Source organism: Geotrypetes seraphini, chromosome 3 (genome assembly GCF_902459505.1).
Source record: "Geotrypetes seraphini chromosome 3, aGeoSer1.1, whole genome shotgun sequence".
NCBI classification, from domain to species: Eukaryota; Metazoa; Chordata; class Amphibia; order Gymnophiona; family Dermophiidae; genus Geotrypetes; species Geotrypetes seraphini.
The window spans coordinates 39,799,009-39,825,037 of record NC_047086.1 but is presented as its reverse complement, the minus strand read 5'-3'; the positions used below and the strand labels follow the sequence as shown (position 1 = coordinate 39,825,037).

At 45.8% G+C, this 26,029-nt stretch overlaps 1 protein-coding gene across 4 annotated transcripts in view; it reads right to left on the bottom strand.

Annotated features, from left to right (window-relative positions):
• The window catches only part of ME1 (malic enzyme 1), a 328,911-nt gene that overhangs the window by 173,150 nt on the left and 129,732 nt on the right, over nt 1-26,029 (bottom strand). For all 4 annotated transcript variants that reach the window (XM_033939569.1, XM_033939568.1, XM_033939570.1 and 1 more), the window contains 2 exons: nt 23,912-23,987; nt 14,896-15,057 (listed from right to left, as the gene is read on the bottom strand). In XM_033939569.1, the coding sequence (XP_033795460.1) occupies nt 14,896-15,057; nt 23,912-23,987 (238 nt within the window). The remainder of the gene's footprint in view (nt 1-14,895; nt 15,058-23,911; nt 23,988-26,029) is intronic.

Sequence of the window (26,029 nt, the reverse complement as noted above, 5' to 3'; positions counted from 1 at the left end):
CTACTGTTACATGATGAACTGTCTTAAAGACATTAAGAAAAGGTTCTAGTTTGGATAAAAAATAAATTGAAGTAAACTGAATTATTTCTTTTTTGTTTTGCTTATTTCAAAGTTATCAGAATCACAGATGTCAAGTACACCGGGGAATCCCTCTGAGTAAACCTGGCCAGGGGAAATGACAAATGCCTGTATCTTGGTGTAGTATACAGACCTCCAAGACAACAGGAAGACAAGGATATAGAATTGATCGAAGACAGAGAACATCACTTTGCGTGGGGACACAGTATTGTTAGGGGACTTCAATATGCCTGATGCAGATTGGAACACACTTTCCGCTACGATCAGCGCAGCAGAAGGCTATTAACCTCCATAAAGGGAGCACGACTCAAACAAATGGAATTGGAGCCCACTAGGGATCAGGCGATACTGGACCTGGTACTCACCAACGGAGAAAGCGTCTCAGAGGTTTCGGTGGGCGATACGCTGGCCTCCAGCAACCACAACATGGTATGGTTCAACCTCAGGAAAGGTTTCACTAGATCAAACACAGCAGCAAAGGTCCTCAACTTTCGCAGAATTGACTTCAAACGCATGGGAGATTTTGTCCATCAGGCACTGCAAAAACAAGCTGAAACCGATAATGTAGAGGCTATGTGGTCAACTCTGAAATCTACCCTACACGAAGCAACTAACCGTTATATAAAAACAGTAAGTAAACGGCGGAGAAACAATAAACCTCAGTGGTAAACTGCGGAGATCTCGGACCTCGTTAGAAAGGAGAAAAAAGCATTTATTGCCGGCAAACAATCAGGAAAAAGGGAGACAAAAGAAGACTATCAGGCCAAGTCTAAAGCTGTCAAAACAGCAGTCAGATAGGCCAAACTCCGAATAGAAGAGAATCTAGCAAAGAACATTAAGAAGGGGGATAAATCCTTCTTCAGGTTTATTAGTGACAGAAAAAGAAACACAGATGGGATAGTACGCCTTAGGAAACCAGATGAGAATTATGTAGAATCGGATTCCGATAAAGCCGAACTACTAAATGAATACTTCTGCTCCGTCTTTACCTGCGAGGCGCCGGGGTCCAGCCCACAGTTGCAGACAAGGGAAAACTCGGAAGACCAGTTTCGGAATTTTGAGTTTACACCCGGCAGCGTCTACTGTGAACTATCAAGACTCATAGTGAACAAAGCCATGGGACCAGACAATCTACACCCCAGGGTGCTTAGAGAATTGAGTGATGTCCTGGCGGAACCGTTATCCATGCTCTTCAATCTTTCCCTAAGTACAGGAAGAGTCCCATTGGACTGGAAAACAGCTAACATCATTCCACTCCACAAAATGGGATGCAGGACGGAGGCTGCAAATTACAGACCGGTGATTCTCACATCAATGGTGAGTAAACTTATGAAAACACTAATTAAACATAAATTAGATATGATCCTGAACGAGGAGAATCTATGTGATCGCCATCAACATGGATTTACAAAGGGAAGGTCCTGCCAATCCAATCTAATCAGCTTCTTCAACTGGGTAACAAGAAAGCACAGTTACTTACCGTAACAGGTGTTATCCAGGGACAGCAGGCAGATATTCTTTACTGATGGGTGACGGCACCGACGGAGCCCCGGTACGGACAATTTTAGAGTGATTGCACTCTAAGAACTTGGAAAGTTCTAGTAGGCCGCACCGCGCACGCGCGAGTGCCTTCCCGCCCGATGGAGGTGCGCGGTCCCCAGTTAAGATAAGCCAGCTAAGAAGCCAACCCGGGGAGGTGGGTGGGACGCAAGAATATCTGCCTGCTGTCCCTGGATAACACCTGTTACGGTAAGTAACTGTGCTTTATCCCAGGACAAGCAGGCAGCATATTCTTGACTGATGGGTGACCTCCAAGCTAACAAAAAGAGGGATGGAGGGAAGGTTGGCCATTAGGAAAACAAATGTTGCAAAACAGATTGGCCGAAGTGCCCATCCTGTCTGGAGAAAGCATCCAGACAATAATGAGATGTAAAAGTATGAACTAAGGACCAAGTAGCAGCCTTGCAGATTTCCTCAATAGGAGTGGAACGGAGGAAAGCTACAGATGCTGCCATAGCTCTAACTCTATGGGCCATGACAGAACCTTCCAGTGTCAGTCCGGACTGAACATAACAGAATGAGATGCACGCTGCAAGCCAATTAGACAGCGTACGTTTAGAAACAGGACGTCCCAATTTATTTGGATCAAAGGACAAAAATAGTTGAGGAGATGATCTGTGGGGTTTAGTACGGTCTAAATAGTAAGCTAAAGCCTGCTTACAGTCCAAAGTATGGAGAGCCTGTTCTCCAGAATGAGAGTGAGGTTTCGGAAAGAAGACAGACAAAACAATGGATTGGTTGAGATGGAATTCAGAGACAACCTTAGGGAGAAACTTTGGATGTGTACGCAGAACCACCTTATCATGATGAAAGACAGTAAAAGGTGGATCCGCAACTAGTGCCTGTAGTTCACTGACCCTCCTGGCAGAGGTAAGAGCCATAAGGAAGAGCACCTTCCAAGTGAGGAACTTGAAAGGAACTGTAGTCAAAGGTTCGAACGGAGGCTTCATCAAAGCAGAGAGAACCACATTGAGATCCCAGACTACAGGAGGAGCCTTAAGAGGTGGTTTGACATTAAAAAGACCCCGCATGAATCTGGAAACCAAAGGATGAGCTGAGAGAGGTTTCCCATGAACTGGCTCATGAAAAGCAGCAATAGCACTGAGGTGGACTCTGACGGAAGTAGACTTGAGACCAGAGTCAGACAAAGAAAGAAGATAGTCTAACAAGGTCTCCACTGCAAGGGAAGTGGGATCAAGATGATGACGAAGACACCAATAAAAAAAACCGTGTCCACTTCTGATGGTAACATTGCAGAGTGGCCGGTTTCCTGGAAGCATCCAGAATAGAATGAACGGGCTGAGACAGAAGATGATTAGTTGAATTCAGCCCGAGAGATACCAAGCTGTCAGGTGCAGAGACTGGAGGTTGGGATGCAGAAGGGTCTGCTGATGTTGAGTAAGCAGAGATGGAAACAGAGGAAGTAGAATAGGTTCCCTGGAGCTGAGTTGAAATAGAAGGGAGAACCAATGTTGCCTGGGCCACCGTGGAGCAATGAGAATCATGGTGGCTCGTTCCCTCTTGAGCTTGAACAAGGTTCGTAACATGAGAGGCAGAGGGGGGAAAGTATACAGGAACAGATTGGACCAATCCAGAAGAAACGCATCCGCTGCCAGACAGTGAGGAGAGTAGAGTCTGGAGCAGAAGTGGGGCAGCTGATGATTGTGAGGAGCTGCAAAGAGGTCTATCTGAGGAGTGCCCCATTGAGCAAAAATGGACTGGAGAGTCAAAGGATCGAGAGTCCATTCGTGGGGTTGGAGAATTCTGCTGAGGTTGTCCGCCAAGGAATTCTGTTCTCCCTGAATGTAGATAGCTTTCAGGAATAATTGGTGATCCGTGGCCCAAGCCCAAATCTTCTGGGCTTCCTGGCACAAGAGGCGAGAGCCTGTCCCACCCTGTTTGTCGATGTAGTACATCGCAACTTGATTGTCAGTGCACAGCAAGAGAACTTGAGGAAAGAGAAGATGTTGGAAAGTCTTGAGGGTGTAAAACATCGCTCTGAGTTCCAGGAAATTGATATGATGCTTCTGTTCCTGGACTGTCCAAAGGCCTTGATTTTGGAACTCGTTCAAATGAGCTCCCCAGACATAAGGGGAGGCGTCGGTGGTGATGACCAGTTGATGAGGAGGTAGATGGAACAGAAGACCTCTGGAGAGATTGGAGGATATCAACCACCATTGAAGAGACTGACAAAGAGATGATGTCACAAATACGTGTCGTGAGCAAGGATCCGTCGCTTGGGACCACTGGGTAGCTAGGGTCCATTGAGGAGTGCGCAGGTGAAGACGTGCGAAGGGGGTGACATGAACTGTCGAGGCCATGTGACCCAAGAGTATCATCATTTGCTTGGCAGAGATGGAGCGTTGCGGAAGCACCTGCTGACAGATTGAAGAGTTTGAAGACGGTTGGACGGCAGGAACACTCTCATGAGAACTGTGTCCAACACTGCTCCAATGAATTGAAGTCTCTGAGTGGGGATGAGATGAGATTTGGGTAGATTGATCTCGAACCCCAGAAGCTGCAGAAACAGAATGGTCTGGTTGGTGGCCAGGAGTACTGTCTGAGATGAATTGGCCTTGATTAACCAGTCGTACAGGTAAGGAAATACCTGAAGGTGGTGAGAGCGTAGAAAAGCAGCCACCACAATCAGACATTTGGTGAACACTCTTGGAGAGGAGGCAAGACCGAAGGGGAGCACCTTGTATTGGTAATGACAGTGATTGATCATGAAGCGGAGGTACTGTCTGGAGGCCAGATTGATCGGTATGTGCGTGTATGCCTCTTTGAGATCGAGGGAGCATAGCCAGTCACCGTGAGTGAGAAGAGGATAAAGAGTGGCCAAAGAGAGCATTCTGAATTTTTCTTTGACCAAACATTTGTTGAGATCACGAAGATCTAGAATGGGTCTGAGATCTTCTGTCTTTTTGGGAACCAAAAAATAACGGGAGTAGAATCCCTGCCCCTTTTGATCTAGAGGAACTTCCTCTATGGCGTTCAGAAGGAGGAGGGATTGAACCTCCTGAAGGAGGGAAGTTTGAGGAGTGTTCAAAGCAGACTCTCTTGGCAGACTTTGGGCAGGAAGTGTCTGAAAGTTGAGAGAGTAGCCGTGGCGGATGATGTTGAGGACCCATTGATCCAAGGTGATGATCTCCCAACGGCTGAGGAAAAAAGGAAGACGGCCACCTATAGGTTGAGGTAGGTGGACAGATGGCAGAAAACTGGCTATGCCCTGGAGAACTAAGTCAAAAGGGCTGAGTAGATTTTTGCTGTGGAGGTGGCTTCGCAGGTTGCTGCTGTGGTGGCCTAGGGGTTTGTTGTTGTTGTTGACGTTGACGCCTAGGTTGTTGGGGAGCTGATGGCAAAGGGCGAGCCACATAACGGCGTTGATAGGCCGATTGTTGTCTAAAAGGCCAGGCAGGTGAAGTCTTCTTCTTTGTTTTTAGAAGAGTATCCCAGCGAGTCTCATGGGCGGAGAGCTTTTGGGTGGTAGAGTCCATGGATTCACCAAAGAGTTCATCCCCTAGGCATGGAGCATTAGCCAGTCGATCTTGATGGTTGACATCAAGCTCCGACACTCTGAGCCATGGCCGTTGCTCTGGTGGTAAGTTCGAACGTGTCATAAATTGATCGAACCATAAACTTGCGTAGCTGGAAGAGAGAGGACGAGCACTGGTGAAAAGCCTGCCGTTTTCGATCAGGAAGGTACTTTTCAAAGGAAGCCATGGTGGTAAGAAGATGCTTGAGATAGAAAGAGAAATGGAAAGCATAATTACCAGATCTGTTAGCAAGCATGGCATTTTGGTATAACCTTTTACCAAACTTATCCATGGCTTTACCTTCTCTGCCAGGAGGGACAGAAGCGTATACACTAGCTCTGGCAGACTTTTTAAGCGTAGATTCCACTAGAAGAGATTCATGTGGAAGCTGCGGCTTATCAAATCCAGGGATAGGTATCACTTTATACAAAGAATCTAATTTACGAGGGGCTCCTGGAATGGTCAAAGGAGTCTCCAGATTCTTATAAAAGGTTTCCCTCAAGATATCATGGAGGGGTAATTTAAGAAATTCCTTTGGAGGCTGATCAAAATCCAGTGCATCAAGGAAGGCTTTGGATTTTTTAGACTCAGCCTCCAAAGGAATAGAAAGAGATTCACACATGTCTTTCAGAAAGGAAGTGAAAGATGTAGAATCTGGTCTGGAGGATGGATGAGGAACAGCAGGATCATCCTCATCCGATGAACACTCACCCTCAGAAAGAAAAGGCTCTTCGGAGTCACCCCACAGATCAGGATCCCTAATGTGGGAGCTACGGTCTCGAGACTCCGGTGTGGAGGGTTCCAGGTGTCGGGATTTGCGTGCCGACTTACCTGACCTCATAGACACGGTACCGGGAGACGTTACAGGCTGCATCGGTGCCGAAGTCTGAACAGCCTAGTGTTGAGCTCTCGGTTCCGGTGCGAGGACTGGCATGGAGACCGATGAAGCAGAGTGGACCGGTACCGACAAAGTGGACACGGACAAAAGAGGCTGCTCCACTGCCGGTACCGGTGGCTCAGACCGGACCGGGACTGGAAGGCTCGGTGCCAATAGAGCAGGAAGGAGCTGTTGTAACTGCTCTTTGAGCTGCACCTGTAGGACGGCTGCAATGCGCTCGTCCAGAGAAGGCACCGGTACCGCCTTTTTCTTCTGCGGTACCTGCGGTGCCGCTCGACGCCCCGAGGATGAAGAGCCCGAGGTCGAGGGACTCACCTCAATAGGGGCGGAGCGCTTCCGCGGGCGCCACGTGGTCGGCGGGACTGGGCTCGCTGCTATCGAGACCGGAGGACGCTCCAGCGGGGAAGGCTTCTTAGCCGGCTTACCTGGGTGTTGCGACGCCGGTGCGGTGTCGATGAAGTGGGTGCCGACTGAGATAGGGCCGATGCCGGTGTCGATGCAGTAGGGTCAGACATATCGGCACCGAAAAGCAACCGTTGCTGAATTTGTCGGTTTTTCAATGTTCGTTTTTTCAATGTGGCACAGCGGGTGCAGGTGGAAGCCTGATGCTCAGGACCCAGGCACTGTAAGCACCAGTTGTGCGGGTCCGTGAGAGAAATAAGCTGTGCATACCGCTGGCACTTCTTAAACCCTGGCTGGGGGGGCATGAAAGTAAAAACGGCTTCTGCCAAATCGAAGGCCGAGGCCTCGATGGTGGCAGCAGGCCCCGCCGGGGCAAAACCGACGAAAGAAAAGAAAAAAGAAACTTCTTTTTTTTTTTAAAAAGAAAATAATAAAAAAAAAAGGAAATACAATTTCCGAAAAAGATTTCGCGAGCGGGAAGGCGATCAGGAAAAATCTTTTCAACAGCCGTTGAAAAGTGCGTCTTCTTAGCTCCGCGGAAACTAAGAAACTTGGGGACCGCGCGCTTCCGTCGGGCGGGAAGGCACTCGCGCGTGCGCGGTACGGCCTACTAGAACTTTCCAAGTTCTTAGAGTGCAATCACTCTAAAATTGTCCGTACCGGGGCTCCGTCGGTGCCATCACCCATCAGTCAAGAATATGCTGCCTGCTTGTCCTGGGATAAAGCTGGATATGGGAGAGTCCCTGGATGTCGTGTACTTTGGCTTCAGTACAGCTTTTGATAGCGTCCCACACCACAGGTTATTGAGCAAGATGAGTTCGATGGGATTAGGAGAAACATTAACTGCATGGGTCAAAGACTGGCTAAGCGGTCAACTTCAGAGGGTGGTGGTTAACAGTACCCTCTCCGAAACATCGGAAGTGATCAGTGGAGTGCCGCAGGGCTCGGTCTTGGGCCCGATCCTATTTAACATATTTGTTAGAGAACTGACTCAGGGGCTTCAAGGTAAAACAACATTATTCGCCGATGACGCCAAACTATGCAACATAGTAAGCAAAAGCACATTGCCCGACAGTATGACGTGGGACCTACTCTTACTGGAACATTGGTCCTCGACATGGCAACTAAGCTTCAATGCCAAAAAGTGGAGCAGAAATCCGTGCAGAACTTACACCCTAAATGGTGAGACCTTAGCTAGGACTGTAGCAGAATGTGACTTAGGAGTGATCATTAGTGAAGACATGAACACTGCCAATCAAGTGGAGAAAGCTTCATCCAAGGCTAGACAAATGATGGGTTGTATCCATAGAAGTTTCGTCAGCCGGAAGCCCGAAGTCATAATGCTGTTGTACAGATCCATGGTGAGACCTCATCTGGAATATTGTGTACAATTCTGGAGGCCACATTACCAAAAAGATGTGCTGAGAGCTGAATCAGTTCAGCGAATGGCCACCAGGATGGTCTCAGGACTTAAGGATCTCCCGTATGAGGAAAGGCTGAGTAAATTGCAGCTATACTCACTCGAGGAACGTAGAGAGAGGGGAGACATGATTGAGACGTTCAAATATATCACGGGCCGTATCGAGATGGAAGATGATATCTTTTTTCTTAAAGGACCCATGGCCACAAGAGGGCATCCGCTGAAAATCAGGGGCGGGAAATTTCATGGCGACATCAGGAAGTATTTCTTCACCGAAAGGGTGGTTGATCATTGGAATGAACTTCCACTGCAGGTAATTGAGGCCAGCAGCGTGCCAGATTTTAAGAAAAATGGGATAGGCATGTGGGATCTCTTAGGGGAAGAAGTTAGGAGGGTGGGTCATTAGAGTAGGCAGACTTGATGGGCCGTGGCCCTTTTCTGCCATCATTTTCTATGTTTCTATTTTTTTTTTTTTTATTTATCAAATTTTTACATGTTATAAATCAAGTATCCACTTGTACAGAAAGTTGAAGAAAAGCAGGAAAATAATACTCAAAAGTAAAATACATGGTAATCAAGTAAAATAAAATAAAAATTTTTTTAGCTTAAATTCAGCTCAAGTCCTCAAAATTAGATCCAAGAAGGATAAGACGGACTTAGTAACAAATACTAACAACTATCAATTCAAATATATGTTTCTATTTCTATATATTACCTTTAAAAGTGGACTAAAATGGCTACCTCACCATTTTCCTCAAGGTGGCAAACTATAAAAAGCCTGAACAATTTATTCAGCCTCCCAGAGAAATTCCAGTCCTGGCTTTGGTCCCTCAACCAATAAATGTGATTGTGTCCTCAATACCCACTCTATAGGTAGATACTAGACAGTGTCTGAACCAGGGATTACATTCATAATGAAAGTTATTTAAGCAATGCCCAGAATTTTGCTTAATATTGGTGGAAAGTTCCCTATAGTATTTTCTTCTTGAAGAGCTGTCTCCCCATTCTGCACTAAACTCTGAGAAACACTAGTTATAGAGATGAACTGCTTAATGTAATTCTTCTGAGATGAAGATAGTGTTTGCAATCCAGGACTACATCTGCAGCTCTGTAAAATAAAGGATACACAAAGCTCTTGGGTCTCTTCAAAGACTCTTGTGACATTATAATTAACATGCCTCTTTACTGACTCATTTTTCATGCTTTAAGTCAAAGTGCATATCCACACAATATAAATGAGGTCAAGGGAATGCACAAGTAATGTTAACTATGGAAATAATTTCTAACTATCATTTGTGAGAAAAGAGGTCAATCCCTTAAAAAAGTAAATACAATGATAACACTGAACTCCAACAATGACTACTATTTTACAGTAGCTCTTCTAATTTTCTGCAAAATTTAAAATATGCAGTAATTAGAGGAGCATTTAGTTGGCCACATAGTATTCTCTCTCCACTTTTATTCCTCCTCTGTCAATAATTATATATCCAGAGTTGGTTGTTTTTGAAGTAATGTCCTAATTATTCTCTTTGGTTAGTCAACATATCCTCCCCTCTTCCCGGTTATCCAAAGTATTTACTTTTTCTTAACTACATGATTTTGTCATGAGCAATTGTAAAATTAGAGAAAGGAAAAAATATGCAAATATAGTCTTTATTGATACCCTATGAACATTTAAGGCTGCTGTAAGTAGAACTATGCTTAAGGGAGTTTGACTCCTAATTTAGAGTTTGTTTCTCAATTCTGTTTGGGCAGTGCCTCTTATTCATAAGGTTATACGTGTTTATTTTTTAAATATTATGATGACATCAAACTTTGGTTTTCTTTAGGAAAAAATCTCTCACGCCCAACCAACCTAACTCCCAGCTGGCTTCATTCATCTTCAATCTTCTAACTGCAATTGCACTCCTACTTTGAAAACTCTCATACCTCAGACCTTCCTTTTGGGAAATGATCTTGGACAAAGCATATGCTAATTTCTAGGAGACCCTTTGAGATGTCCTCGCACCCTCCCATCAATCCCACCCATACCAAGGCTCACATTACTTATATAATCCCACCAATCATCTTCAACACCCTCCACCTGTTCCTCAAGATACCTAAACAGACTAGAGGCAACAAAATTACAAATGTAATTCACTAACTCAAATACCTTACCTCCTTAAACTTATAAAAATCTCAACCATCATGTGTTTTGCCATCCAGTCATAATCAGCCAGGGCAGATATCTAATTTAATCTAATCTAATCTTCAATTTATATACCGGATCATCTCCCTAAGGAGCTCGACTCAGTTTACAGTTAGTTGAAAAAGAAGAATAACAAACTAATAGACTATGAAATAAAAATGCTATTAGTTAAGATCTAGATTAGTTAAGATTCTAGATCAGTAAATAACAAAGACATCAAACTAAATGACCTCCTCACAAATAAAAACTGGGACATATTCTTGCCCTTTCTCCCCATTGTTCCCACATCCCTTAAGTTAACTCAACTTGTACGTCAACTCAACTTGTACTCCACTAATCTTTTGTAAACTGCATAGAACTTATCGGTATTGCGGTATATAAACTGTTATTATTATTATTATTACTCCTGATTACTGAAACCTGGCTGAAAGACAATGATGGAGTCACACTATGTATGATATGCCTTCCAGGCTATCAAGCCTTAGCATGCTCCTGGACACATAAAAAGGGAGGAGGAGAAATCACGTGATGCACTGAACCTAGAGGACAGGCTTTACCTCGGCTCTCGGGTCCCACTCCTCAACTCTAAATAATTTTATTAATTACCCTCAGAGCGGCTAAATTTTATTGTGGTCACTTGGCTGGCCCCTTTATGGACAAATATCTGGAGCAGCCAGTTGAGGCAATGGCATCAAAATCCTCAAAAAAGGAGAAAGAGAAGGGTCATATTGCAGAGAACAAGATGGCACCGCATGCCACCGCCAATTCACCACTACAATTCATTCCACTACAGCTCAACCAACTTACCTTGGCGGTGTCCGCAGTGCTGGACCCCAGATTTCATCATCTCTCTTCACAGATATATCACACAGAGACACTGCTGGCGGAGACAATGAGCTGCATGGATGAATTGGAAAAATGGGTGTCTGCCCTAGAAGATTCTGAGAACGCCGCCTTGCCACAAGTTCATCAACTTCATAAGCAACTCGAGGAACACGCTGAAAATCTTGATGATATAGAAAATCGCTCTCGACGGTGCAACTTTAAATTTGAACACTGCCTCCCTGCTTGAGGCCTGGCTTGAGAAGGAGTTCTCACTCACTACCAGAGTGGGTCCTTTGTGTGTTGAGAGGGCCCTTCGCGTAGGTCATTGCCAGGAGGATTGCACCCACACAAGAGTGGCGATTGTCAAGCTTCACAATTTTATACATAAAACAGAAATTTTTTGTGGATTCAAGGAAAAGCGTGATTCTCTTATGTACAAGGGGGTCGCCTATTAAAATATTTCAAGATTTCTCCCCTGCGCTACAAAAACATCAACAGAAATTTCACCCGATTTGCACCACATTGGTGGATAGAAAAATCAGATTTATGCTACTCTACCCAGCTGTTTCAAAAATCTGTGATGCTGGCAAATGGGTGACTTATGAGTCGATCAAAGCAGCGCAGGGTTACCTAGCCACTCTGAACTCTGCAACAGGAGAACCTCCATGATAATTTTGATCTGCACTCTTATGTTATCCTGGATATCATATAATAAGATTGCCTCGATATGATAGATGCATCCTCTGTCTTATGAGATGAGTAGGGGTGTGAGGACCTATGCGCACTAGTGTTGTCTCTTTATTGGCTATTGGTCAAATAGTTCAGTTTGAATGCTGTTGGAGGGTGAGAATGTATGAGGTGTTGGGAACGATAGGAGTATAGTGAACAGGGGGGAGGATGGGTAGAGGAGGTAGGGGGGGTATGGTGGGGGGTTATGAAAGTGTCAGGTGTTTTTCAGTATTACTGTATTTTCTTTATGTCCTGTAAGGAATTCCCGAGGTGCTTGTGGTATTTTTCCTATATGACAATGTTTTTCTGTCCTATACTTACTGGGTATACTTCCTGGGGGGGGGGGGGGGGGAGCTGGGCTTCAGGGAGTTTTCAATAAAGAGGTACCAAGGTAGGTTTTTCCAGTTTTGCGGGTACTCTGTGATGGCTAATGGGCTCATAATCGAAATGAAAATACGCCTAAAACCCGCCTAAATCGGCGCTTGGATTATCAAAAAGACAGGTCGTCCAAGTGCCAATAATCAAAAGAGGTTTTAGACGAATCCAAAAGCAGCTTCGGCTTTTTCACTGCTGCTGTGCGTCCAGAGTGAAAAGGGGCATTTTTGAAGGAGTGGTTAGGGCGGGAGGTGGGTGGGATGTAGGCCAACCTAGACTTGAACTTAAACATTGTGACTTAGGCGATTTAAAAACAGGTCAAAATGCCCAGAAACTATCCAAAATGACCAGATAACCACTGCAGGGACAAAGTACAGACCCCCCCACACACACACACACTCCCCCAGTGATCACTGACCTCGCCCTAGCCATACAAATCGGAATTAAAAAGTACATAACTGCCTCCAGAACATCAGCACCTGACATAGGAAAGCCTAGTAGAGCTGCACAGAGGTGGCTTAAGTAGTCTGGGGGGTGGGCTAGTGAACTGCAGAGAGGAGGACCCAGGCCCATAAGCCACTCTAACCACTGCATTCATGGTGAAAAATGTGAGGCCACCCAACCCCCCCTCCCAAACCCTACTGTACTGTCATATAGGTGCCACCTGCAGCCATAAGGGCTATTGGAGTGATAGACATGTGGGTATAATAGGTTTTGGGGGTGTTTTTTGGAGGGGGGGCTCACCATGACTTATATGGGAATTCTGGTGAGATGTTTGTGGCACCCTTTTTGTGAAGTTCACAGCAGTGCCCTGTAAGGTGCCCCACTACTCTGCCATGTCTGGGTGGCCAGTTCATCACTTTGCTGACCCCTCCCACGTCCAAAAGGTCTTGTTCTAGGCATTTTGGACTTGGATGATTTTTTAGACGAGAATGTGGTATAAAGATAGACGACTTGGTGGTCTGGACGATCAAATGGCTGGACATATAATTACATGATTCTCAAAAAAAATATTTTGGACGTATTTTTTGAGCATGAACTTTAGACATTGCAGACTTTGGGTGACTAGCACCCTAGGCCCAAAACAGACTTAGATGGGTTTTTTGTTATCCCACGCCACGGGACTATAAACATCTCTCCCAAGCCCATAAGACACAGTCTGATTTGGATTATATTTTGCTTGACCAGGCTTCCTTTAGTAACATAGTAAATGACAGCAAATAAAGGTCCATCAAGTCTGCCCGACTGTACGCACTGTATAAATTAATAATTTAATTTAAATGGTCCTTTTTCTTAGATATTTCTGGGACAGAAACCCAGAGCTCTGCCCGGTAGTGTGCTTAGGTTCTATTTACTGGAGTCTCTGTCAAAACTCACTCTAGCCCATCTAAACCATCCCAGTCATCAGCTGAATGTCCATATATAGGACATAGACTGTGCAAGTCTGCCCAGTACTGGCCTTATTTCCTTTAATATATACCCATTATTTTCTGAGTAAAGATCCTCTGTTCATCCCACGCTTGTTTCAACTCTGTCACCGATTCCCTCTCCACCACCTCCCTCAGGAGCGTATTCCACGCATCAACCACTCTCTCCATACAGAAGAATTTCCTAACATTACTCTTGAATCTACCACCCCTCAACCTCAAATTATGCCCTCTGGTTTTACCATTTTCTTTTCTCTGGAAAAGATTTTGCTCTGCGTTAATACCTTTCAAGTATTTGAACAATTAAATCATATCACCCCTGTCCCTCATTTCCTCTAGGGCAGGGGTAGGCAATTCCGGTCCTCGAGAGCCGGAGCCAGGTCAGGTTTTCAGGATATCCACAATGAATATGTATAAGATGGATTTGCATGCACTGCCTCCTTGAGATGCAAATTTATCTCATGCATATTAATTGTGGATATCCTGAAAACCTGACCTGGCTCTGGCTCTCGAGGACCGGAATTGCCTACCCCTGCTCTAGGGTATACATATTCAGGGCTTCCGGTCTCTCCTCATACGTCTTTTGGCTCAAACCTCCTACCATTTTCATCACCTTCCTCTGGGCTGCTTCAAGTCTTCTTATGTCCTTTGCCAGATACGGTCTCCAAAGTTGAATACAATACTCCAAGTGGGTCCTCACCAATGACCTGAACTACTGTTGCCTAGCCTCTTTCTGGCAACAGCTACGTCTTGTCACACTGTTTCTTTGCCTTTAGATCTTCAGACACTATCACCCCAAGGTCCCTCTCCACATCCATGCAAATCAGCCTCTCACCTCCCAGCACATATGGCTCCTTCTGATTTCTAATCCCCAAATGCATTACTCTGCACTTCTTTGCATTGAATTTTAGTTGCCAGATATTGGACCATTCTTCTAACTTTTGCAGATCCTTTTTCATGTTTTCTACTCACTCCTCGGTGTCTACTCTGTTACAAATCTTGGTTATCAGCCGCAAAAAGGCAAACTTTTCCAGCTAACCCTTCGGCAATGTCGCCCCAGCACTGATCCCTGAGGGACTCCATTACTCACCTTTCCCTCCTCTGAGCGAATTCCATTGACCTTCACAGACTTCAAAAAAGGAAGTATATGGAGACGGTGCAACTGTATGAACCTTGAACACATGTTCATTGTGCTGCTGTCTCAGAGCAGGATGTAAAAAAACACAAGCTCTCAGCTTTCAGCAGTGCTGAGTCTATTCAACAACTGCAACTTTGCATATTTCTTCATGACCAGATTAGAATATTCTATGCTTATCCCTAAAAACTAACTTTTCACTGAGCAGCAGATGAGTAGATATCTCTGATACATGTGTATTATAAGTAACAGTTCAGCATAAATTTACTGTTGATGTGACTGCTTACTTTGCCCATGGGTTACTAGAAAGCTACTTATTTACCTCATTATCAGTTCCCACGTCCAGTATTATGGGTAAGCATTCTTGGGGTTTCACTCCTCCACATGCTGTATAAAGTGCCAGTTTTCCAACTGGAATACCCATTCCATAACAGCCGAGGTCACCAAGACCAAGTATCCGTTCTCCATCCGTTACCACAACAGCCTTGCAGGGGAAAAAAGAAAAATACTGTTACCAGGGCTGAAATCCTACAATGACCACAGTCTATTGTATATTCAGCATTACAAAAAATGAATAGCATTCCAGAGACGGCAACAACAAAGAAAACTATGTTCCCTGGTGTTACCCTTCAGATAAATTCCTAACTCAAATCTAATTATTTCATTACTTCCTTTCTGGGAGAACAAACAACTTTAAATATAACTAACATGTTTTTGGTTTAAGAGACAATGAATATTACATTAAATAATAGCCAAAGCAAAATTTATCAAAGGATTGGAGGGACCTCTATAGCTATGTCTTACATACTGCACTAAGTTCTGGAGAAAACTAGAGCATAAACAAAACAATATAGAGAATATCCTCTGTTTTGTTGAGCTAATTTAATATACTTTTCACCCTCAAGTATAAAGAAAATGAACTGAGTAAAATTTCAAAAATCTTTAATCATTTCAGTGCTTTGTAAAAACCTACATTGAAGGACAAGGGGGAAATTCTAGAAACGGTGCCAGAACTTAAGGTGCCGGTTGGAGCCCTACTGGCGCCTAAGTTAATTGACAAACGCCGTTTAAAACAGCAAAGTTAAAGCGCCTACTGGTGCCTAAATGATAGGGCTGGAATTGTGCCTACATAGGTGCTTCATGGTGCTTAATGCGACTATGGGAATGGCTAACGCCAGACATGGCGTAAAGCACCTACATAGGTGCAATTCATGACAGAGATATGCACTAGAAATGTAGGTCTGGAAAACCCTGGCATACATTTCTGGTGCCTATCTTTCCTAGAGGCACAGTTCACCATATGGCACCATAATGTGACTGACACAAGATCGTCAACCACTTTTCCTAGATGTCCAATAAAAATCCATGTATAATGTGTGTTTATTTTACTACAAGACTGATAAGTCTTCTCCTGATGAGACACTGACCTCGCTGCCTTCCTCATTTCAGGTACCAGCAGTGGTTATCAAGCTGCCCAAGAAGCATATCTCAAAGTTGAAGAGTCATTCTTCCTCCTCTTCCTCGGAAACTATAGCCACACCAAATGTACCAGATCCTCAAGTCTCGGTGAGTGACAATATGGTACTGAACCAAACAAATATAATGACTAACTCACGCAATCTTCTGATTAATTCCATGACACACACTGTCACTACTGAGGCAGGTTCAATATTTTTATCAGTGCAATAAGGACAGCATTGATATAAATAGGCTAAAGAGGACAGCTGTTAAGATGTGTTATTTTACTGTTAACTCCAGTTACAGTATAAGTAACAAGGTTTCATTGTGCTACAATAGCATTAGCAAGTGGTAAAATAACATGTCTTGAACAAACAAACCAAAACTGCAGATATGTACAACGATGTAGGCGAATTTTATTGTGACAAGCAAACTATATATTAAAACCTTTTTACCAAACGAGGGACCCAACACGGTCCGTGTTTCAGACAACCTTCATCAGGGGACAACCTTCATCAGGGGTAGATAAAGGAAAAAACATATGTCACAACAAATATTGAAAAAGATAATATAAAACCAAACAGATGATGTGTCACGCCGAGAGTCTCTGCAAATAGTAAAAATCGCTAGAGTCAGCGATTTTTACTATTTGCAGAAACTCTCGGCGTTGGGTCCCCCGTTTGGTAAAAAGGTTTTAATATATAGTTTGCTTGTCACAATAAAATTCGCCTACATCGTTGTACATATCTGAAGTTTTGGTTTGTTTGTTCCTGGCTGTTTTTTTTTACTAAAGACAAGGTTGGACCTCCCTTCTTTTGGTTAAAATAACATGTCTTAACAGTAGCCTACATTGATAACTAAGCCCTTAGGTCATTATTCAGGCGAAAAGCACAGTTACTTACCGTAACAGGTGTTATCCAGGGACAGCAGGCAGATATTCTTGACTGATGGGTGACGGCACCGACGGAGCCCCGGTACGGACAATTTTAGAGTGATTGCACTCTAAGAACTTGGAAAATTCTAGTAGGCCGCACCGCGCACGCGCGAGTGCCTTCCCGCCCGACAGAGGCGCGCGGTCCCCAGTTAGTATAAGCCAGCTAAGAAGCCAACCCGGGGAGGAGGGTGGGACGCAAGAATATCTGCCTGCTGTCCCTGGATAATACCTGTTACGGTAAGTAACTGTGCTTTATCCCAGGACAAGCAGGCAGCATATTCTTGACTGATGGGTGACCTCCAAGCTATCAAAAAGAGGGATGGAGGGAAGGTTGGCCATTAGGAAAACAAATTTTGCAAAATAGATTGGCCGAAGTGTCCATCCCGTCTGGAGAATGCATCCAGACAATAATGAGATGTAAAAGTATAAACTGAGGACCAAGTAACAGCCTTGCAGATTTCCTCAATAGGAGTGGAACGGAGGAAAGCTACAGATGCTGCCATCGCTCGAACTCTATGGGCCGTGACAGAACCTTCCAGTGTCAGTCCGATCTGAGCATAACAGAATGAAATGCACGCTGCTAGCCAATTAGACAACGTACGTTTAGAAACAGGACGTCCCAATTTATTCGGATCAAAGGACAAAAAGAGTTGGGGAGCTGATCTGTGGGGTTTCATACGCTCTAGATAGTAAGCTAGAGCCCTCTTACAGTCCAAAGTATGCAGAGCCTGTTCCCCAGAATGAGAGTGAGGTTTCGGAAAGAAGACAGGCAGATCAATGGATTGGTTGAGATGGAATTCAGAGACAACCGTAGGGAGAAACTTTGGATGTGTACGCAGAACCACCTTGTCATGATGAAAGACCGTAAAAGGTGGATCTGCAACTAGTGCATGGAGCTCACTAACCCTCCTGGCAGAGGTAAGAGCAATAAGGAAAAGTACTTTCCAAGTGAGAAACTTGAAAGGAATGGTAGCCAAAGGTTCAAATGGAGGCTTCATTAAGGCGGAAAGAACCACATTGAGATCCCAGATTACAGGAGGGGCTTTAAGAGGTGGTTTCACATTGAAAAGACCCTGCATGAACCTGGACACCAGGGGATGAGCTGAGAGAAGTTTTCCATGAACCGGCTCATGAAAAGCAGCAATGGCACTGAGGTGGACTCTGATGGAGGTAGACTTAAGGCCAGAGTCAGACAAAGAAAGCAGATAATCCAACAATGGCTCCACTGCCAGGGAAGTGGGATCAAGATGATGAAGAAGACACCAGGAAGAAAATCGTGTCCACTTCTGATGGTAACATTGCAGAGTGGCTGGTTTCCTGGAGGCATCTAGAATGGAACGAACGGGCTGAGACAAAAGAGTATCATGAGAAGTCAGCCCGAGAGATACCAAGCTGTCAGGTGCAGAGACGGGAGGTTGGGATGTAGAAGGGTCTCCTGATGCTGTGTAAGCAGAGAAGGAAACAGTGGAAGAAGAAAAGGTTCCCTGGAACTGAGTTGAAGTAGAAGGGAGAACCAATGTTGCCTGGGCCACCTCGGAGCAATCAGAATCATGGTGGCTCCCTCCCTCTTGAGCTTGAACAAGGTTCGTAACATGAGAGGCAGAGGAGGGAAAGCGTACAGGAACAGATTGGACCAATCGAGGAGAAATGCATCCGCTGCCAGACGGTGAGGAGAGTAGAGTCTGGAGCAGAAGTGGGGCAGCTGATGATTGTGAGGAGCTGCAAAGAGGTCTATCTGAGGAGTGCCCCACTGAGCGAAGATGGACTGTAGAGTTAAATGATCGAGTGTCCACTCGTGAGGCTGGAGAATTCTGCTGAGCTTGTCCGCTAAAGAATTCTGTTCTCCCTGAATGTAGATAGCTTTCAGGAATAGGTGGTGATCTGTGGCCCAAGCCCAAATCTTCTGGGCTTCCTGGCACAAGATGCGAGAGCCTGTCCCACCCTGCTTGTTGATGTAGTACATCGCAACTTGATTGTCTGTGCACAGCAGGAGAACCTGAGGAAAGAGAAGATGTTGGAAGGCCTTGAGGGCATAAAACATCGCTCTGAGTTCCAGGAAATTGATGTGATGCTTCATTTCCTAGGCTGTCCAAAGTCCTTGAGTTTGGAACTCGTTCAAATGAGCTCCCCAGGCATAAGGGGAGGCGTCGGTGGTGATGACCAGTTGATGAGGAGGTAGATGGAACAGAAGACCTCTGGAGAGATTTGAGGATATCAACCACCATTGTAGAGACTGACGAAGAGATGATGTCACAGATATGTGTCGTGAGCAAGGATCCGTCGCTTGGGACCACTGGGTAGCTAGGGTCCATTGAGGAGTGCGCAGGTGAAGACGTGCGAAGGGTGTGACATGAACTGTGGAGGCCATGTGACCCAAGAGTATCATCATTTGCTTGGCAGAGATGGAACGTTGTGGAAGTACCTGCTGACATAGAGATTGAAGAGTGTGAAGACGGTTGGACGGCAGGAACGCTCTCATGAGGACTGTGTCCAGCACCGCTCCAATGAATTGAAGTCTCTGAGTGGGGATGAGATGAGATTTGGGTAGATTGATCTCGAACCCCAGAAGTTGGAGAAACAGGATGGTCTGGTTGGTGGCCAGGAGTACTGTCTGAGATGAATTGGCCTTTATCAACCAATCGTCCAGGTAAGGAAAGACCTGAAGGTGGTGAGAGCATAGAAAGGCAGCCACCACAATCAGACATTTGGTGAACACTCTTGGAGAGGAGGCAAGGCCGAAGGGCAGCACCTTGTATTGGTAATGACAGTGATTGATCATGAAACGGAGGTACTGTCTGGAGGTCAGATTGACCGGTATGTGAGTGTATGCCTCTTTGAGATCGAGGGAGCATAGCTAGTCGTTTTGATTGAGAAGAGGTAAAGAGTGGCTAAAGAAAGCATCTTGAATTTTTCTTTGACTAAGCATTTGTTGAGATCGCGAAGATCTAGAATTGGCCTGAGATCTCCTGTTTTTTTGGGGACTAGAAAGTAACGGGAGTAGAATCCCTGTCCCTTTTGATCTAGAGGAACTTCCTCTATGGCGTTCAAAAGGAGGAGGGATTGAACCTCCTGGAGAAGGAGAGAAGACTGAGGAGTGTTCAAAGCAGACTCTCTTGGCAGACTTAGGGCAGGAAGTGTCTGAAAGTTGAGAGAGTAGCCGTGGCAAATGATGATGAGGACCCATTGGTCCGAAGTGATAACTTCCCACCGGCTGAGGAAAAAAGTGAGACGGCCACCTATAGGTTGAGGTAGGTGGGTAGATGTGGTGACGCTGCCTATGCCCTGGAGAATTAAGTCAAAAGGGCTGCGTAGATTTCTGCTGTGGAGGCGGCTTCACAGGTTGTTGCTGCGGTGGTCTAGGAGTCTGTCGTTGTTGTTGACGTTGACGCCTAGGTTGCTGGGGAGCTGATGGCAATGGACGAGCCACATAATGGCGTTGGTAGGCCGACTGCTGTCTGAAAGGCCGTGCTGGTGGAGTCTTCTTTTTTGTTTTGAGGAGAGTATCCCAGCGTGTCTCATGGGCAGAGAGCTTCTGGGTGGTCGAGTCCATGGATTCCCCAAAGAGCTCATCCCCCAGGCATGGAGCATTAGCCAACCGATCTTGATGGTTGACATCAAGCTCGGATACTCTCAGCCAGGCAAGGCGGCGCATGGCCACAGACATGGCCGTCGCTCTGGAGGTAAGTTCGAAGGTATCGTAAATGGATCTTACCATAAATTTATGGAGCTGGAAAAGAGAAGACGAACAGTGGTGAAAAGCCTGTCGTTTCCGCTCAGGAAGGTACTTTTCAAAGGAAGCCATGGTGGTAAGGAGATGCTTGAGATAAAAAGAAAAATGAAAAGCATAATTACCAGATCTGTTAGCGAGCATAGCATTCTGGTATAATCGCTTACTGAATTTGTCCATGGCTTTACCTTCTCTGCCAGGAGGGACAGAAGTATATACACTAGTCCCCGCAGACTTTTTAAGCATAGATTCCACAAGCAGAGATTCATGGGGAAGCTGTGGCTTATCAAACCCAGGAATAGGGATTACTTTGTATAATGAATCCAATTTGCGGGGAGCTCCTGGAATAGTTAAAGGAGTCTCTAGGTTTTTATAGAAAGTTTCCCTCAAGATGTCATGAAGAGGGAGTTTCAAAAATTCCTTTGGAGGCTGGTCAAAGTCAAGGGCATCAAGAAAGGCCTTTGATTTTTTAGACTCAGCCTCCAAAGGAATGGAAAGAGATTCGCACATGTCCTTCAAGAAAGAAGTGAAAGATGTGGAATCATGTTTGGAGGATGGATCAGGAATAGCAGGATCATCCTCATCCGAAGAACACTCACCCTCAGAAAGAAAAGGCTCTTCGGAGTCACCCCACAGATCAGGGTCCCTAATATGGGAGCCGCGGTCCCGAGACTCCAGAGTAGAGGGTTCTAGGTGTCGGGATTTGCGTGCCGACTTACCCGACCTCATAGATACGGTACCAGGAGATGTTACCGACTGCAACGGTGCCGAAGTCTGCACCGACTGATGCTGGGCTCTCGGCTCCGGTGCAAGGACTGGCATCGATACAGATGATGCCGAGTGAACTGGTACCGAAACAGTGGATGCTGACAGTAGGGGCTGCTCCACTGCCGGTACCGGTGGCTCAGACCGGACCGGGACCGGAAGGTTCGGTGCCAAGAGAGCAGGAAGGAGTTGTTGTAACTGCTCCTTGAGCTGCACTTGTAGGATGGCTGCAATGCGCTCATCCAAAAATGGCACCGGTACCGCCTTTTTCTTTTGTGGTACCTGCGGTGCCGCTCGACGCCCCGAAGATGAGGAGCCCGAGGTCGAGGGACTCACCTCGATAGGGGCGGAGCGCTTCCGCAGGCGCCTCACGGTCGGCAGGACTGGGCTCACTGCAATCGAGACCGGAGGACGCTCCAGCGGGGAAGGCTTCTTAGCCGGCTTACCTGGGTGTTGCGACGCCGGTGCGGTGTCGACGAATTGGGTGCCGACTGCAATGGAGCCGAAGCCGGTGTCGATGACGCGGGATCGGACATTTCGGCACCGAAAAGTAATCGCTGTTGTATCTGGCGATTTTTTAAGGTACGTTTTTTTAACGTGGCACAGCGGGTGCAGGTGGAAGCCTGATGTTCAGGACCTAGGCACTGTAAGCACCAGTTGTGCGGGTCCGTGAGGGATATAGGCCGTGCACACCGCTGGCACTTCTTGAACCCTGGCTGGGGGGGAATGAAAGTAAAAACGGCTTCTGCCAAATCGAAGGCCGAGGCCTCGATGGTGGCAGAAGGCCCCGCCGGGGCAAAACCGAAGTGACGAGAAAAATAAAAAGTAAACGTTCGTTTTTTGTTTTTTTTTAATAAAGAAAAGAAAGAAGGGAAAAAACTTCCAAAAAGGTTTCGCGAGCGGGAAGGCGTTAAGGAAAAAATTTCAACAGCCATTGAAAAAAGCGACTTCTTAGCTCCTCAGAAACTAAGAAACTGGGGACTGCGCGCCTCTGTCGTGCGGGAAGGCACTCGCGCGTGCGCGGTGTGGCCTACTAGAACTTTCCAAGTTCTTAGAGTGCAATCACTCTAAAATTGTCCGTACCGGGGCTCCGTCGGTGCCGTCACCCATCAGTCAAGAATATGCTGCCTGCTTGTCCTGGGATAATGTTCAAACTGCTCAGACTGGAACCAAATTTACAGATACTTTTGCCCATAGACTTTGAATCAATCAAAGCAGAAGTATGCTTTCACTTTGAACTCATCTGTATACATTTCCAATTTTTTTGTACCAGTAAAATTTTCTAGAAAAGTATACATATGGGTGTAATTTTCTGAATCTCTATAAAAGGTAGGCACATTGGTCTTCTCAGTCCCTTCAATCTGTTCCATAGTTCAGGAAAGGGAGGGGAACAGGGGTTCATGGCAGCAGAAGGGAGTGGGCATCCCTCCTGCCTCTATTTTGGTTTTGGGAGTGTCATCTGGTGGGGGGAGGGCAGGGGGCAGCTTGACTTTTTTTTATGGGCCAGATATCGAGTGTGTGCTACACAAAAAAAAAAAAAATCTGTGCCCATAGGGAAAAAAATGCCGGAATCGGAGAATGTAAGACCACACAGAAAACCATGAAATGAGACATTTTGAGAATAGGGTCGGCAAATTCCATTGGTCACTATACCAGGCAAACTAGTTTAGCGACCAATGGTACACAATCAGAGAGTTTTGTGCATTTAGCCCAATGTATCACAAACTGTGTGCCGCAGGAGATTACAGGTGTGCCCTGATGAGACGCTGATAAGGAGGAGAGATGCCCGCTGACTTCTTATAGGATGTGCCTCTTGCAGCGAGAGGCACATCCTGTAGGCAGTCAGCCGGCGCCAATGACTCTCCTCCTCGCTGGTGTGCCTACACCTCCCATTCTCAAGGATCCCTCGCCGAAGTGACAGCTTTCGGGTCACAGCCGAAGGGCTTCCACACGTGCACGAACGTCGACATGATGATGTCACGTGCACTTCCGGGTGCCTTCCAGCTAGGACACCAGGTTTAGTGTGCTGCCGGCCGAAAATTTTGCGGGACACTGATCTAGCCCATAGACATTTAAGGAGTTGTGTATTTATTGGAAAGTGGATATCAGCCAAATGGCCTTAACATATGAGAAATATCTGTGTAAAAGTGCAATAAGGCCACTTTTTCCCACAGCTTTGTAAAAGGACACGACCTCAATTGCCACCCTATGAGTTATCATAATTCTTTTGGAAAAATTAAGGATTACAAACCTTTCAAAACCTGCAGCAAATAACAAACATAAAAAAAACTTTCATTCTAAAATAGACTCCTCACAAGACACTTTTAATATGTACCACCATGGATAAAATTGAATCCAAAGTCACACCCAAGCTTTTCATTTCCTTATGAAAAACTAGCTTATCAAACCAAAATAGAAAAAGCATGTTGCCATACTACCATAAGATAAACTTACCTTGACAACACTTCCAGGCCAAGACTTGATCAGGGTTGGAATATGGCCTCGATCATGGATTGTTATAAAAAGACCCCTGCAATATAAAAGAATATAATATTTTGCAATATATTGGATATTTTATTTTGACAATGTTTTAAGAGGTCCTTTTTATAAAGCTGGAGTAAAAACTCACCTTAACATGCCCTTAGGTCATTTTTACTCAGATTTTGAATTTATTTTATTAATGGTGTGCATTAATGTTGTCATTTTGCCATTTTTTTTTTAATTATCACAGTGAGCACTTAACCAGTTGCATAGTAAGGAGGTGGGCAGTCTGCCCTGGGTGCTGTCTTGGTGGGGGTGCTGGCACCCGTCCTCCTCTCTGCCTAACCCACCCCACTCCTTCCCCACCCCCCACCCCCACCACACAAGTGCCCCTTCCCTTCCTACGTACCTCTTTAACATTCCAGGCACAAGCAACAACCGCAATTTGCTGCTTGCGCCAACGTCGGCTCTTGCTCTGACGTCACTTCCTGGACCCACGCCTAGGAAGTGACATCAGAGAAAGAGCCGATGCTGGTGTGAGCATTAAAGAGGTATGGGGGAAGGCAGGAAGAGGCAGGGCAGGAGTGGATGGGGTTGAGGGGACAGAGAAGAGGGTGGGGGAGGGGCACCAATGTCCCGGGTTTCTCTCACCCTCGCTACGCCAATGCACTTACCACCAAATGGATTGGTCTTCTCAGAGGTATCGATTCCCAGCAAGCGCCGCAGACATCTACAGCATCGAGTGCCTCAATGCAGGCCACACATTGATGCCATTGATCTCCTTCAGGGTCTTGCCTGAGTGGTATAAGTCTTCATCCTCCCCCCCCCCCACCTCTCTTGCCCGTTCACCTTGTTTGGGTATGCTTCCCATGGGCTCCCTTGCAGCTCCCAGGTTTCCAAAGGTGCTCATTTCATACACATATATACATTGTCACAACCCTAGCCCTGAAGCCCGGCTTGTGCTAGGGAAGGCTGCGCCTAACCCTAAACTTACCTTAATAAGGGCTAACCAGAGTGACAGGCTGAATGCAGACAAGCAGATAAGACCTGAGTTCCCATTGAACCACAAGATGACAGGACCCTGGGGTGAGGAAGATGAGAGTGGGAATAGCCTGATGCAGCATGAGGGGCCTTTAAAGAAAGAACAGCCTAAGAGGCAGGCACACAGCACAGCTAAGACACAACTGCTGGATCCAATTAGAGCTAATCAGAAAGCCCAGCAGAAGCAGCAGATTGTCCCTCCCCCTTTCAGGTTAGGGCATGCCCAGCTCAGGAATTTAGAGGCTGAACTAAGGAGGAACAAGTCAGTCTGTCCTGGGTCAGCCCAGGAAGGAGGCTCAAGGGACTGGGCTCCTGAACCCTCTCAGATTCAGGATGTTGAGATGGCAGATGTTACCTATGTCCCTGAGACCAACCAGCCAGCCAGCCAGCCAGGATACCATAGATCTAATGGATACTTCCCTGGAACCAGAAGCAATCTTCATGGACCAAAGCTAAGTTTGATTTCTTTGTGGTTTTAGTGGCTGCTGAATCTGTTTTTTTTTTGGTTTAAGCTGTCTGGAAGCACGAGGCAAGGGCAGGCAGTGTGAGCAGTGCTAGGTTCACAGCTGCAGGGGTGCCTTATTGCTGAGGACAGTGAAGAAAGTGTTTTTCTTGTTTGAACATTTGGACTTTTGTTTTTTCTCCCTGTTTGGAGGTGACTTTGTGGCTGCCCGGGAGAAAGGGGTGGTAGTGGGGAAGAATCCACACAAGATCCTCAGGGCGGGATTGTGGGGCCAGTTTTTGGCAAGCTATAAATTAGTGGATTCAGCTACTCCCCTCCCCCACCAACTACTTGTTAAGTTGGTTGGAGAAGGCCGGCTAAAACCCAGGCCTAGGCAGTACAAGCTAACTGTGTTTAAAAACCTATTGTAAGGCACCAGGATAAAGACTGTATGATTTTGGTGGCCTTAGCTTGCCCTTTGTGGACTGTGCAACTAGCAGGGCAAGGCTCCCATATAGTCATTTTTGAACTTACCTGCAAGAAAGGTGTGGGCTGTAAGTTTTGTAAGCCCAGTTTTTTTTGTTTATGTTTGAGTGCAAAGCCTGCAT